Below are 15,060 nucleotides of genomic sequence, written 5' to 3'. Positions count from 1 at the left end.
GTTGTGAGCATCTACGGATGCATTTGTAGTAAATAAATGTGTCATGTTCATGGGGTAATTATCTTCATGAGGCCTGACTTTCAGAAGTCTCTGTTCTAAAATGGCTACATCATCTTCAGAATGTTTACCTTCTCTCAAGTGATTGAGTAGCTCAGCAAATTCTCTGTCATCCTTTTGTCTCATTATTTCCGTCAGTTCAAAGAGGGTGAAATTCTCTGTCCAAATGTTACTTGCTAAAGCACTGTAGCCTATCACAGAATTTTCAAAGATCCACTTATCAAAAACTGGTTTTAGCTGGAAAAGATCTCCAACAGTTATTAAACTAATTCCACCAAATAGCTCTTTTGTTCCCATTATTTGTTGCAGTCTTGCATTCAAAAAGTTAAACATGCCACTTCCTACCATAGATATCTCATCAATAAAAACTGTCTTAAGTTTCTTCAGTCGTGCTCTAATGGTATTTAGTCTGTTGCTGTCCAGTGTACAATACTCAAAACCTCTATTGGCAGGTATCTTAAAAGCAGAATGTAATGTATTGCCTTTAATGTTAAAAGCTGCTTTACCAGTAGGAGCTACTTTTACAACTTTAACATCATCTGGATTTTCCCCTGCAATGCTATTTAGATATCTTATTAATGCTTCATACAATGCATTGGTGACTGTACTTTTGCCAACTCCAGCACCTCCACTTAAGAACAATCTAAGAGGGTCATCCCTAGTTTTTACAGAATGTAACACATGATAAAAAAATTGTCTCTGTTTTTCATTCAAAGAGCGGACAAGTGCATAATAATTATTGTCTGACATCCGCTTTACGACAAGTTCCTCCTCATCATCACATCTAGGGAAGATTCCAATATCATCAAGTAAATCATACTGGTTATGCTCCTTGTTTTTTCCAGGATCAAAGCAACCAAATAATTCACTACACTTCTCTTTGACAGTACAGTCCTGCTTATTGATATGCTCTGCATTTGGAGCAACAGTGTCAAAGTTGTCATATTCAGCATTATTCATATCTTCCATTGCTTTATCTAGAATTTCTGAATGGTATTCATACTGAAGCCTATTGCTGAGAACTTTATCCTTAACCTGTTCAAATCGTTCTTGGTAAGTTTGACATTCTTTCATTAAGTCAGTGGTTTCATTTCGCCTTGGTGTATAAAGCATAAGCTGTTCTCGAAAATGATTTTCTGGATCCTTATCTTTATTGTACCTAACAGATCGTATGATTTTAGGCTTCTTTCGTTTTACTAGTTTCATTCCTCCTTTAAGTTTGTATTCATGTGGCTCACATTGACATTCATTGACGTTAATATTGATAGGGTCATCATCAGTATTGTCATCAAAGCTTGTTTCTGGTAAGAAGTCATCAAGACCTGTGACTGATGACCCATTTTCACTCCGATTAGCATGTTCATCTTTAACACAGTTATACCATGCAACAAAGTTAGCTAAACACAACTTTTCTAGCTGTTTTGGTCTCCTTTGATAACGCTTAATTATGTTGTCAGATTCTATGTCAGGTGAACTGTCTGGCAATTCCTTAAGCTTATCCAGTTTCTTTAACAAAAATGTCCTGTCATCTGGAGGTGATGAACTAATAAACTGAAAAGCACGGGAAGATCTTCTCATGGGCATTTGTAAAACAAGATAAACAGCTTCTTGGGCACTGATTTCAACTGCATTTAGAAATTTGTTTCCAATGTGCCTCACTCTATTTGTAATATCTTTATTACCTGATTGGGCTTCTTCAGATGCCTTCTCTAGAAGCCTGCTCATACCTCTCTGTCCTTTTGTAATGTAAGAAAGTATGTATGTAGCACATGCATAAGGATCTAGTACATATTGAATGTCCATGTTTGCTTGCCAGGCATTGAGTAAAACACTGTTATAATTGTTTATCCTTATTTCAGATGGTGCCCTTTTCAAACATAATGTTGCCCTCTTTAGGGTGTGTCTTATAGCTAAGATGTAACTTTCTTCAGTTAATTGTAAGTTGTTAAGAAAATCTTCGAATGTGATCGCTTCACCACATTTCATGTTGTCAAGGACTTCTTTTATTTTTTCAGCATTTTCTTTTATATTTTTCTGGTTTTTTTCATCATAGCAGGAATTCTCAAGAGGTGTTAAAATTATTGTCTTTGGCATTGGTGGCAATGGAAAATTAAACCTGCATATGTTATGCCCTGCCTTCTTACATGTTTTGGCATGCCTGTGCAATTGTAAGTTTACAAGATCTTCCATTTCACTTGAACTGTCTGGTTTATAGCAAGTGATATACTTGTCCACAAAGTTCACAATTTCCTCATCAGAACTTTTTTCATATTGTGGGGCTTCCTTTACCCAAAATAAACCATGAATATGTGGGCTTCCTCTTTGTTGAAATTCAACTCTGTAAAAATAATCAGCTATTTCTCCTATTGGCATTACATTGCTCTTTAAAACATCGTAAATAAATAACTGCACCATGTGGTCAAAGTTCCTTGCACAAGTGACAGGATCTTTTTGAATAAGATCTGATTTTTGTTCCCAAGTCATTTGTTTAGTTTCATCATCAGTGTACTCTTTTTTCTCAACAATTCTACCTAAAGTTTTGAGAAGATGAGACCACCTTGTTTCAGCAGCTGAAAAAGAGCAAAACCATGTTGGGTTGCCTAGTTGACGAATCATAGCAAACAAGTCTTTTTTACATTTTTCATAATAAGGAGGTGACCCTCTAAGATTTTTTAAAACTCTGAAACCTTCATCAAGATGTATAAGCTTATTAAGATAATCCTCTGACTTCAATTCACCAGCAGTGTACTTTTTCCCTTTTGTCTTACATTTTCGGAGAGAAATACAAGCACTATCTTGAATTTGTTTGATTTGCAGTTTTTTTAACTTATAGAAAATGTTTGGTACAGACATTGCAACTCTTCTATCCTGGCATCTTAGCTCCCACTTGCAAATTGTACTGTATGATACAGGGACCTTTCTTTCATTGTTGGCAGGTCTCCGTTTTCCACAGAATATTGTGGGAAATGATAAATACTCAGAATCTTTGTCCATAAATATTCCTAATGGTCTATTCCCTTCTCCTGGAGCAAAAGAAATTATTCTGTCTACATTTTCTACTACATCTGGTTCCTGTAATAGTGTATCTGTAACTCCTGATGGGCGTTCATCAACTTCACACCAGTCAACACTATCTTCTTTCTCACAGCCTGGATTTTCATCATCTGCATTGGAAATGCTCTTTTGATAATCTTGTCTTTTATCCTCCAGAACAACTTTATCTGTTTGTGTATGTAACTCATTATTACTCGAAGTGTCAGAGTTTTCAACAAATTCACTCCAGTCTTCATGGGCACTAGACTGCAAACTTATGTTATCTAACCAAGCATTTTGTACTTCTATACCTTCTCTCTTGAATAAATCACTTGTGTCTACAAGATATTTTGCTGCATCTAATACTTTCTTAGGTCTAACATTCTGAAACTGGTAATGATGCTTATAGATCAGACGCCTTTTAAGTTTTATTGGAATGGTTTGTGATTCATTGATGGGCCTTGGCAGACAGTGAACAGTTAAATTTACATCACTTGGTACATTGACAATGTTTCCATGAATTGACAACTGGCCACCTCTTGGTAGCTCACGAATTTGCATAAATGGAATACGAGGTGATATAAGCCGTTCTTCTAATGGTGTTAAATTTAACAGGTCAGGTTTTTTAGGGAAACTCATTTTATTGGCTTTAGAGAGGCTGGGAAGCTTGCCTTTCGTGAGATTTGAGTCACAATTTCTGCAAATCCATTCAGTATTTTCTACACTTCTTACCCCAGTAACACAAGACTCAACAAGATCTTCTGAACATGCCTTGTACCTGTTAGCATTACACTTCACTACTGAAGACTTGTACCACAACTGGTCGCAACAGGTACATATGTATTCTGGGCCACATTTAATTTTTTCATGAAACAAATTTATTAAAGAAATAACACTGCTTTCATTCTTCCCTGTTTGTAACAACTGATCATTATTAGTTGATACATGTGATGACTTTTGGGCATTTTCAAATTGATTTTCATTGGCTGGTATAGCCATATTTGAATAATTTGATAGTTTGAATTTAGTAGTTCTCCTGACTTTAGCATTTCTGTTTACTTGTTCACTGTGTTCTGGGTTATCTGCTTTCTGTTTCCTAAAACTCTGTTTATCAACTTCTTTTCTGTGTTCTGGGTTATCTGCTTTCCGTTTCCTAAAACCCTGTTTATCAACTTTTTTTCTATGTTCTGGATTTTTTGCCTTCCGTTTCCTAAAACTCTGTTTATCAACTTCTTTTCTATGTTCTGGGTTATCTGCTTTCCGTTTCCTAAAACTCTGTTTATCAACTTCTTTTCTATGTTCTGGATTTTTTGCCTTCCGTTTCCTAAAACTCTGTTTATCAACTTCTTTTCTATGTTCTGGGTTATCTGCTTTCCGTTTCCTAAAACTCTGTTTATCAACTTCTTTTCTATGTTCTGGATTTTTTGCTTTCCGTTTCCTAAAACTCTCTGTATCAACTTCTTTTCTATGTTCTGGATCTTTTGCTTTCCGTTTCCTAAAACTCTCTGTATCAACTTCTTTTCTATGTTCTGGATTTTTTGCTTTCCGTTTCCTAAAACTCTGTTTATCAACTTCTTTTCTATGTTCTGGATTCTTTTCTTTACGTTTTCTGAACGACTTTCTGTCAATTTCTCTGACCTGTTCTGAATTCTCACCTTTTTGTCTTCTTGATGACTTTTTTGCAATTTCCTTTATGTGATCTGGGTTCTCTGCTTTCCGTTTCCTTTTAGACCTTTTGTCAATTTCTCTTACACGTTCTGGGTTGGTCATTTTCCTTTCTGTGACAGTTTGGTTCTTTTTCTCCCTAATTGTTTCAGTATTGTTGTACCTTTGCACAGAATGTTGATTCTCTCTTTTTCTAAAATCTGCATTAGCTCTTCTCTTTCTCATGTATTCTTTCATGTAACTTTGATCAGCTCTGCGCTTTTCATGTTTATCAATTTTTTTTTTTTCAACTATACTTTGATCACACGTTTTATTGTTCGGAACCCGACAGTTTCTCTTTTCTACTGTAGAAACATAGTGAGTTTCACTTATGTGTCCAATGTAAATGTCTGTGTATTCCCCTGTCACATTCACTGCTTGAACAACAGTAACAGGAGCAAAAGTTTCAATTGATTCGGCAATATGAATTGACAGATTTAGACAATTGGCCATTGCTTGAATTATAATTGCATCAGCCCATGTTCCCTGACATGACATAATGCTCAAATAGTCTTGCCAAGAATGATCAGTGTTACTCTCTATGAATTGTTCAGGGTTCTGCAGTAAATACTGGACCCCAAGGCTACGTATATGAGAATGGTTATTAGGATTGCCATAAAGCTGATGTGAAACAGCTCGAAAAAAGCAGTCACCACCTCCCCCAACATCAACTGCAGTTCTATTTAATTCAGACAACCTAGTTTCCAATAATGAAACTGAATTAGCCATTGAGGAACGATATGCTGCTAAATTACAAGTATTGGTTGCACTGCATTGATTTAATGGCCCTGGATTCTCTTCAACATCGCCACTCAGAGAGATGACTCTGTGAGATACACAGTAAGTTTCGAATGGAATGTGTTTTAATTTCTTTAACGTTCTGCCGTTAACACGCATGCAAAATAAGGGCAACTTTTTATGCTTTAATGTTCTCAGTCGCACAACAGATAGGTACACATTTTGGCTGAGAGAGAACTTTTTTGAGGGTAATACAAATTTAGATCTGACTGACCGTTCACTGAAATAACTACGATTACGCTCAGACAGCAAAAGTTTTAGTTTAGATGAACTCGGAATGCTTTTTTTAAGGTATGATTTAGCTGCATTTCGAAAAACTTTGGTTTTTCTGAACAGTTTGATGACTCTCCTATATGGAATTCTGGAGGGTTCTCTTTCACGTTTCCTTCTATAATGCAACCTTCGTGTACATGTACAAACGTCAACCGTGGTCCTTGACATTCTGCTTTTCATAATTTCATGACTTAGTGAATCAAGATATTCAACTGAATTATCAGTTGGCATTTTCAGCAGAGTTTCCTGGTCGTTAAATTTGGTTTTATCTTTGGCATGCTGGTCAGTTACCACTAAAGTGTTGCATTCACATGTCTGGTTGGCAGATCTGGAGATTTGTTCAAATTTGGCATTTACCTGCTCATATTTGGCTTTTATTTGCTCGTACTTGGCTTTGATTTGCTTGTACTTTGCTTTAATTTGTTTGTATTTGGCTTTCTCGCTTTCCATATTTATGGCGTAACCCCAGCGAGCGGGGACATCGACGTAATGAAAACACGCCTGGTACTTGTCATCGCCTTCAGAGTAACCCTGGCTAGACGACGGTTTTACTGATTTTGCTGTCCCTGGATACACCGGGGACTGATTACAAACATCTTCACTCACGAAGGCGCCCACTGCGTAGTAGCCCTCCATAATTTATAAAATGGCGAACGCAAACATTCTACCCAACCTGTCAGGTGACTTTACGAGCACTTCCCGAGGACAGCCGAAGTACGGGCGATCTATTAATTCCAATTTTTTTTTAGAAAAAAATAAACCATGATCGAGGATATCCATGAAAAACCTTTTATCGTTTAACCTACAAACTGTAAGTGCTTACCTGAACAATAGCACGAAGGCTTTTCCTCACAACAATGAACGACTCCAGTCCAGAAGCATTCACTAAGCCATTCGTGGGCTGAAACTTTATGAATTACTTTCCAACATCGATACAGCTCCAGGAATAGCAAACACAGCCTTCACCAACTCACTTAACGAGCAGTTGGCCGCGATCGACACTTCAATATCGGATTCTCGGCGAGCAGCTCGACTCGATTATTTAGAGCCCGCGGTGGAAGTAACCGAAATGTCAGCGTTTTATATGCAACACTTTTTAATTCGTAAAGTATCCCTCTGTTGTCGGGCCATACCGTTGATAGTCCAGCGGTAATGCCACCGTCTCACAATCTATTCCTTGAAGATGTAGGTGGATCAAATCCTTAGCTTGATAGTTATTTTTTCGTTTTGCTTAACTTCCTTTCTTTGTTTTCTTTGTTTTCTTTTTCGGACAATTATCATTTTCCTGCACATATACATTGAAAAATAGAAGCATTGACACCATAAATGAAATATACGCCGCGAAAGACAAAAGTGTATTCGGAGATTAGGCAAACTTTAATTCACGGATGAAAAACGTACAGTTTTAAACTCTTTTAAGATTATCATTGGCTTCTTTTTCACCCCACCACTATTCTTAGCAACAAAGGTCCCTATTTCGTTTGTTTGTTACTCGCCCAAAACTATCAAATGCACTCAAAAGCCTAAAATCGAAAAAAAGTTTACAGGAATCGACCAATCGAGCGAGCGAATGCCATTCCCCACATCGTACCTATAACTCGCTCTTGCGCATGCGCGCAATTCACGAGTTAAAAAGGGCCATTCGGCTCCTTATTCCACACATCGCCTCGATTCAGGGAAGGGTCCTCCAGCAATTTGACGGTAGACTAAAACCAGTATCAAGCAAGAAGTCTGAAAAAAATGCACGGAAACGTTGAAAAGGTAAAACAAGCATAATTATCTTTGTCTCCTTCGTGAACGTTACTTTAGCATAACACTGCATTGACTGATTTATGAACCTAAGCCTTTCCTTTTTCGTTTTTTCGGGTATGATTTGTCTCATTGCTTTCTTTCTGATTTATCTCCAGGTTGTATTCGTTATTTTCTTGATGGCTGTGCCTTTGTCGCACTGTAACACATCACGAAACGTATTCACGGAAGAGGATTTAACTCCCATCGTAGAAAATCTCAAATGGGACGACAAAGAGGAGCAAACAGCCATGGCAGGTTACTTCCACCCAAAGAGTTCCGATGTACAGAAACGTAGCAACGTAGTCTCATGCGATTGCAGGGAATTTGCTCATAAGAGACTGACAGAATCATGTCCAGATGGCTGTATTCCTTTTTGGGAAAAGGATTGCAAAAAAAGTTATTGCGATACTTGTCATATTTCATTCAAGAATTGAAGCACGTGTAACTTTCGACTGAACCAAGCAGAAATAATAAATTAAAGATAATGAATGAAATCTAACATTGTTTGATTGACTTGTCTTACGTTAACTGAGAAACAATTATGGAGAGGCATAGTGTACAAACATGTGTAGAAGAAAGTCTCCAAGGGGTGGGGTAGTTTTGATGGTTGTCATGAAAAAATTTCCCTCACGAAATAGAGTCAATACTAAGTATTATTAAGGTAGTGTGTAAATTTTTTTTTAATATACGGATCATACGTTATATTCAGAACTATTAAGTCTTTGTCTGACAAATTAAACTAAAGCGTAACTCTATGACGTTTAGCCGCTTAACATTTAAATCTTAATTAATTAAAATTAATTAAATTTAAACCTAAATTAACTAACCTATATTTTTCTAAACTCGTCTCATATAGTCCTCCAAGTAAGTATTTTATGACTTAAATTGACTTGTGTCTTTTTTATCGTATTATAGGGCTTAGGTCTCAATTGGAACGAAAGTTCTGTTCCCCTCTCCTGTCACTCCACTTTATTTTTTCTTTTCTTGTTACTGTGTGATGTAGATTAATGGTTTGTATTTGTTGAACTGTGGCGAATAAATTAGAAAAAAATAATTAAAAATGTTGTGTGTTATGCTTAGGGACTCCTTCGAGATGCTTCCTAAATCCTTAGCACACTGCACGCGTTTTTCCGCGTATTTCACCTTACGGCCCGCTGAATTCAAAGTTTGTCTTGATGGCCGAAATATCTCTTAAAGAAAAATTTGAAACAGACTTAAAGAAAAGTGACGAATAAAAAGAGCAAAGATTAGAAGCAGATATCCCAAACTTTCGAGTTGGATTCTTAGAGTTTTTGGGGGGAAGACAAGCGGCAAATAGTGAAAGACGACCATCCACGACAAAGATAACTCAAGTCGAGAACTGGAAGATTTTCATGACCAACATGGATCTTTTTTAATTTCAAATGTGCTCGCTCACGATCCAAAATTTTTCTCTCATTCATAACGTAGGAAAGTGTCTTGACCCAAGAGATTCATTAAGATCACTGACCACTTTACTTTCACCTCCGTCAATGTCATCTACTGCATAACTTAAACTTATTGCGAAAAGTCATACAATGGTGAAACAGGGAGACGATTGGGTGACCGATTTTGAGAAAACCTTGGCGAAGTAGAAAGAAATGACAAAGACGCATCCAAACCAGTCGCTAGACACTCAAATCTCCCTAATAATTCTAAGCAGCATATGGTAGTTTGTTTACTTTCCCTAAAAAAAAATTATCTTTCAAATGGCACTCTTAATCCCTACCGTGGCAATGAGCGCTTTCCATTCAACTGATTTACTCTCGTTTCCTCGTCACCATGCATATTTATATCCCAACCATATTTTACTTATTTTACTTATTTACATATTTACTTATTCCCAACCATATTCCCACCAATAGCGTAGCTCTAATTGATCTGTATATAAACTCATATTCAACCCACAATTCCTTCCATCGCTCTAACGAAGGGCTAACGCTCGAAACGTCAGCTTTTAAACTCTTTACGGTGGCCAATACACGTTATCAACTCAGTTTCTGGTACCCATTTGTACACATGGGTGAAGAGAAGCACTGTGAGAGTAAAGTGTCTTCCCTAAGAAGACAACACAATGACCCCGACCAGGGCTCCAACCCAGACCACTGGATCCGGAGTCAAGCGCACTAACCGTGAGGCCACCGCACCTCCATCTTACTTATAAAGACAGGCTATAATTTGTCTGTCAGTTTAAATATGGCGGTGAACTAGAGCAATCAGCATTTTATCCGGCAGAATCGGGATGTAACTGTTCATTGCGGTGGGATGGCGAGACGGAATGAACATTAGCATCGGGTTGCAGGATTGGAAAAGTCTATTATGGACCCTCCTACTACCGCACCACTACACTACGTCAAACTACACCTACTACATCTACGACACCAGACTCCACCTATTACTCCTTCTGAACCGAACCACACCAAACTACGCTACTGCACCAAACTATACCTACTACACAAGACTACAAAGAATAAGCGTTAGTTTTTTTCGTAGATATTGTACGTAGAACCTTGGTCTATATACGTGACGACCCAACGCATGCGCATAACTAGCTCAGTTACTCAGCCAAGATGACGTCTGCGACAGCAAGTGCAAACAGTGTAATGTGTTGAATAATTAGGGACCTTAAGATGCAAGGGTGGAGAGCAAGGACGGGGACGGAGCTAACGAGTAGGAATAGTTGTAGCTGCACTAGCTCTTTTACCCATTGTTAAATAGCGTTTGCCCATGGGTAAAGACGTTTAGAGTAACCGCTTTCTCCAGACTGAAACTGCCCAACAATTAGTTCCATGGATACACCAAAAAGAACAAAAGAACTTCCCATGACAGTTCTTGAACTGAAAAGTACAGTTTATCTGGTCCCTGAGGTGGCTTGGCCAGTCATAAAGCAGAACGAAGCTAGTACAGGAAATCGCCTGCAGTGCTATGAGGTGACCTCTGATGCGCTTGGCTGATTTCGCACCTACTTGTGGCACGAGGTAACATGGCAGGGTTTCGTGCATCACTGTGAGTATTTCTTACTTTATTTTTATAAGTTTGCCCTTCAGACTGTCAGTTACGAAGTTGATAAAGTCATAAATTTTCTGTTTATCTGTTTATAGGAACGTTAGTTAAAACGTAGATCCCTACTACAACCGGTATTTATTTGCGGCAAGGAAACCAAACAAGGCCGCAAGGAATTAACAACAGCGGTAATCCCCTGCGTGGTGTTGGCATGGCTCAAAATCAGCCTCCTCTGCATTGTCCAGCGATGCTAAATCCCTGCCCGATTTACCAGAAACCTGTCCCCGGTGCTGGCGATCACCTTCAGTTTGAACCAAACAGGGACAGCGCCAGTCCAACTCCAAGTGAATTCTTGAACCGAAGTAACGATCGCAACAAGCGCAGTAGCTGGTCGTTGACCGAAGAGAGACGCTTAACTTGAATTTCCGCTTATCAGGAGTACTACGGTAGACTACAAAAAGCAGTCAAGGCAAGAAAAACAAATGGGAAGATATTTTGAAGCAGTTTCAAAGTATGTGCTTTGACATTGGAGTGGAGTTTAAAAAGCTATGAGCGAAGTTAAAAGAGAAGTGGCGGGCGCTCTTGGACAAATACAAACGTGTATGTGATAACAACAATCGCAAGGGAAGGGAATGGAAAACGTTCCAACACAATGAGGAGACGAATTTATGGCTTCATCAGACAAAGTAAATCCTACATTTGTCAACGAAACAAAAGCCCATAAACAAGATTATAGCTCTAATGATACCGACGATATTTAGTCGACCGGAAATCAAGATTGTGGCAAGAAACCAGAGAAACGACCAGTCCCCATTACTGAAGGCGATAGTGCGGTTGCAGAGAAAACTGGAAAAAATGGGAAAAAGGCTTAGCGGCGATGACATGAAGCTAGCAATCGTTGACATGATGCGGTCTCAGCAAGAATCCATCCAAAGATCCAAGGAGAATGACGAGAGTGTTTTTAAAGCTCTCCTCAAATCTCGAGCAGAAGCGCAGCGACAACACCAAAGTCTGCGTTAAGAAAAATTCGGGGACAAATCTGCTTCAAAAAATAAGTTTCAACTCAGCGCTTCTATTCCAAAGGAAAAAAAAGGGAACAGTTAACGGTTGCAAAAAGACATTTTAAATGATCTCGAATATCATTTTGGACACTGAAATACACAGTGCTGTAAAATGGTTACAACCGCGATTACCTTAGTATAATACACGTTGCAGTTTTGTAGCAAAAAAATAACATCTCATCATCTGTAAATATCCCGTGATCATTTCTACGCTATTTCGATTGATTTTATGTTACTATACATATTTTTTATTAAATCTGCTGTAAACCTTAAATAAGTTAATTTCTCAAATAAATTGCATATCAAAATACAAATATTTTGTTACCTTCTATAATTTAGGACGTAACGAGGACAAAATCAAGGGGATACTGCCTATTGATTTGCAACGTTTTGAACAAGGGCTTGTAGAACCACAGCTGTAACCTGGGAGGGGGGGGGGGGGCACTGTCGTCATCATCATCACCATGATTACTATCATCATTATCACCATCAGCTGTGTCGAGTTCATCTCCTCGTAAAACGCAAATGTTATCTAGCACGCATCATGCAATGATAGTGTCTGGTATTGTCACTGTCCCGCTAGGCACCTTAGTAAAAACCCTCCATCTTCCTTTGGTCATACCAAATGGGTGTTCGGATACTGTTCTCGCCTTACATACCTCTCGGTTAAACTTCCCCTAGTGGTGCGTAAGACAATCAGTATCCTTACATGGTCGGATAAGCCAGCGTTTGGTGGGATAAGCAGTGTCTCCCACGATAAGAGGGCGCACTACAGTTCCGCCCAAGTCAAATGTGGGTTCCATCAGGATATTCTCCTCTTCAACAGCCCAATAAACGTCAGTTAAACGTAGCATGCGAGCATCATGTAGACTTCCAGGAAAACCAGTGGCAACAGATAGTTTGAGGCCAGAGGCATCAACTATTTCCTGAACTAAAAAACTGAAGAAATGTTTACGGTTAAATTAGTCTTCGTGGTTAACTTTCGGGGCCTTATAGTCACATGGCTTCCATCTATTGTTCCAACTACATTGTCGTAAAATAAGCAGGAAAATCACTGAAAGTAAGCTTATTAGATCTCTATTCGTGACATTCATGTTGCTCTGCACTTTTCCTACCAATTTGCAAGGTCAGTGAACTCATATCTAATTCTATTTAACCCCGAGAGAGTCTTTTACGGTCTAACCGTATATATCCCAAGGGTAACATGAAACCTGAGCTTAACCAAACCAAAGCCATTTACCCTCCGTAAGCCCCTAAACCCATGGTGTGTGTAACCACTACTGATGGGTCGAGTTCTGTCGTGCCTACTAAAAACAAAATACTTGGGATCTTGAGTAGTTCCTACACGAGACGGCGACGCCAATAGTTCTATAATGGCGACCTTTATAGATGTAAGGAACCTTCTCTGTTTTACTGTACGTGGGAAACTTCTCCAAATATTCTGAATTCCCACATGGATAATTCGATCAATTAGACTTAGACGCGATGAATGAGACCGAATGCGAAGTTTAATTTCGCTTTGGAAAAAACTGAAATTTTATCTCTTGCAAAAGAGCTGAAGATTCCGTTTGTTTGCCACTAAGGTACAAAGTCATGGAAACCCAACTTGAGCCATCCAGCGGAAAACCGTGGTGAAATGAACATCTTAGTTTCAATTTAACAGTCTAAGAACGAGAGCGAGCATTAGACCATTCTATCGTTCCTTAGGTAGGACTCCATACTTTTGAATAAAGGGGGTAGGTTTCTTAAGAAACTGTGGTGCTGCGTCGGTGGGAGAGTATAGCACACTGTAAAATGCAGAGAGCTAAATTGACCCCAAAAGCCAAATTGCCCCCAGTGTCTTGAAGGCCAATTTGGCCCCTTGAGGTTCGTTTGGACTTTTTAAGCCAAAACGGGTCGGACAGTTACCATTTTGACCCCTCCAAAATCTGAATTGGCCAAATGAGTTCTACTTTGGAACTTTTGCTCAATTTGGCCCTTCCAAGAGCCAGGTAGGATTTAACAATCTCGCCCCAACAAGATGAAATTCTTGAAATGACTGAAAATAAACCCAACATTGTCAACAATTTTGGTTACGTGGAAGTCCCATCACGACTTGAATGACACAAGGACAGGGATTCGGGAATGTTATAAATAGGGGCCCTATACTGGTAAAAGTTGAAACTGCGGAAAATCTTAAGCTATCGATTGGCTTATTCAACTTTATGCGGTGAATTTTTTGATGAGTAAAATTTTGTTGTAAAAGGGATTTCTCTCCAAAATTCGTCCTTCTTTTGCTAGTGCGTCTTAGCAGTTCCTTCTGCGTGTCACATTAGTCGAACCTAGACCGCGTGCGTCAGACACGATAATGAATTATAGCAGCGAATTCATCTTTGAAGAGGCTGTTCTTGGCTCCAGTCACATGAAATGAGACTTAAGAAAGGACAGGTAAGGAAAAGAAATTTGCTTAACAACACGTTTCATTGCAACTTTACATACACAAACTTGACCGCTCCATTGATCTTTGTTCGTATCTTATATTGCAGAAAACGACGGTTGCGATGGCCAAGATCTCCTTGCCATTGTCCAAGATGAAGGCCAACTAAGGCAGTACTTCCTTATTATAAAGGAGCATCTAAAGTTCAAGACATTGATTGCAATGAACGCTGAACCTAAAGATTACACGAGTTCTTCGTCGTTACGATCATTAATTTCCCATCAGAGATTTGATGCACGCAAGGTTCGCCTTTTCTCCTGAGCCTTGTTGAGTCTCAGCGGTTTCACAGCTACGGACATGTGTCCTAATTTTGGCACCAAGAGATAGAGACGGTTACAGTTCGAATACTACGTTTGCTCCGGGTGGACTTAACTTATTTCAAGATTCTCTGATTTCAGGATTTCTCACTCTGAATTCTTAATCTTTTTGCTCGAAAAGCGGATTAACTTATATTTTTATGTCTATGTTTTTGTTCGTATCCACTTAAGCTTAATTTAAGCTCTTTCAGCGTGCAGAATCAAGCCCTTCGAGTAAGACGTTTCAAACGTCGATTGATGATTCAGAAAACATCAGCGATTATGAAAATTTAAAAGTGACATCGGCACCGAAAGAAAAGGGTAAATCGCCTAAGGAAGTTAGGTAAAATTAGCGACTCTACGTACAAAATGTTATACAGTAGTGACGGCTTATGTCCACGTTTTTATGGCTTACCTAAAATTCATAAACCGGGAATTCCTTTGAGACCCATTGTCTCTTTTGTTAATTCTCCGACTTATTCAATTTCTGGTTATCTTGCGAGAATTTTGTCGCCTGTCGTTGGGAATACTGATTACAATGTAAAAATTT

The 15,060-nt window shown here is 38.7% G+C and overlaps 2 protein-coding genes across 2 annotated transcripts; one reads left to right on the top strand and one right to left on the bottom strand.

Annotated features, from left to right (window-relative positions):
* Positions 1-1,053: 1,053 nt before the first annotated feature.
* Positions 1,054-7,497, bottom strand: LOC149047207 (uncharacterized; the record flags this gene model as incomplete). Its single annotated transcript, XM_089204230.1, has 2 exons — positions 6,689-7,497; positions 1,054-6,590 (listed from the first exon to the last, which is right to left on the bottom strand). A coding segment is annotated over exon 2 (5,448 nt), but the record flags the coding sequence as incomplete, so codon positions are not given.
* Positions 7,498-7,500: 3 nt separating this feature from the next.
* Positions 7,501-8,155, top strand: LOC113685905 (uncharacterized). Its single transcript, XM_027203483.2, has 2 exons — positions 7,501-7,626; positions 7,773-8,155. Exons 1-2 carry the CDS (start codon positions 7,606-7,608, stop codon positions 8,088-8,090), a joined length of 339 nt encoding a protein of 112 aa, XP_027059284.2. The 5' UTR covers positions 7,501-7,605; the 3' UTR covers positions 8,091-8,155.
* The last annotated feature ends 6,905 nt before the right edge of the window (positions 8,156-15,060 follow it).

This window comes from Pocillopora damicornis, chromosome 4, assembly GCF_964200805.1.
Source record: "Pocillopora damicornis chromosome 4, jaPocDami1.2, whole genome shotgun sequence".
Classification (NCBI taxonomy): domain Eukaryota; kingdom Metazoa; phylum Cnidaria; class Anthozoa; order Scleractinia; family Pocilloporidae; genus Pocillopora; species Pocillopora damicornis.
Note: the sequence above shows the minus strand (reverse complement) of the source record. Positions and strands in the feature narration are given on the sequence as shown.

Coding starts and splice junctions, on each gene's coding strand:
- LOC113685905 (XM_027203483.2), top strand. CDS start 7,606: ATGCACGGAAACGTTGAAAAG. Junction 7,627..7,772: donor TGCACGGAAACGTTGAAAAG/GTAAAACAAGCA, acceptor ATTTATCTCCAG/GTTGTATTCGTTATTTTCTT.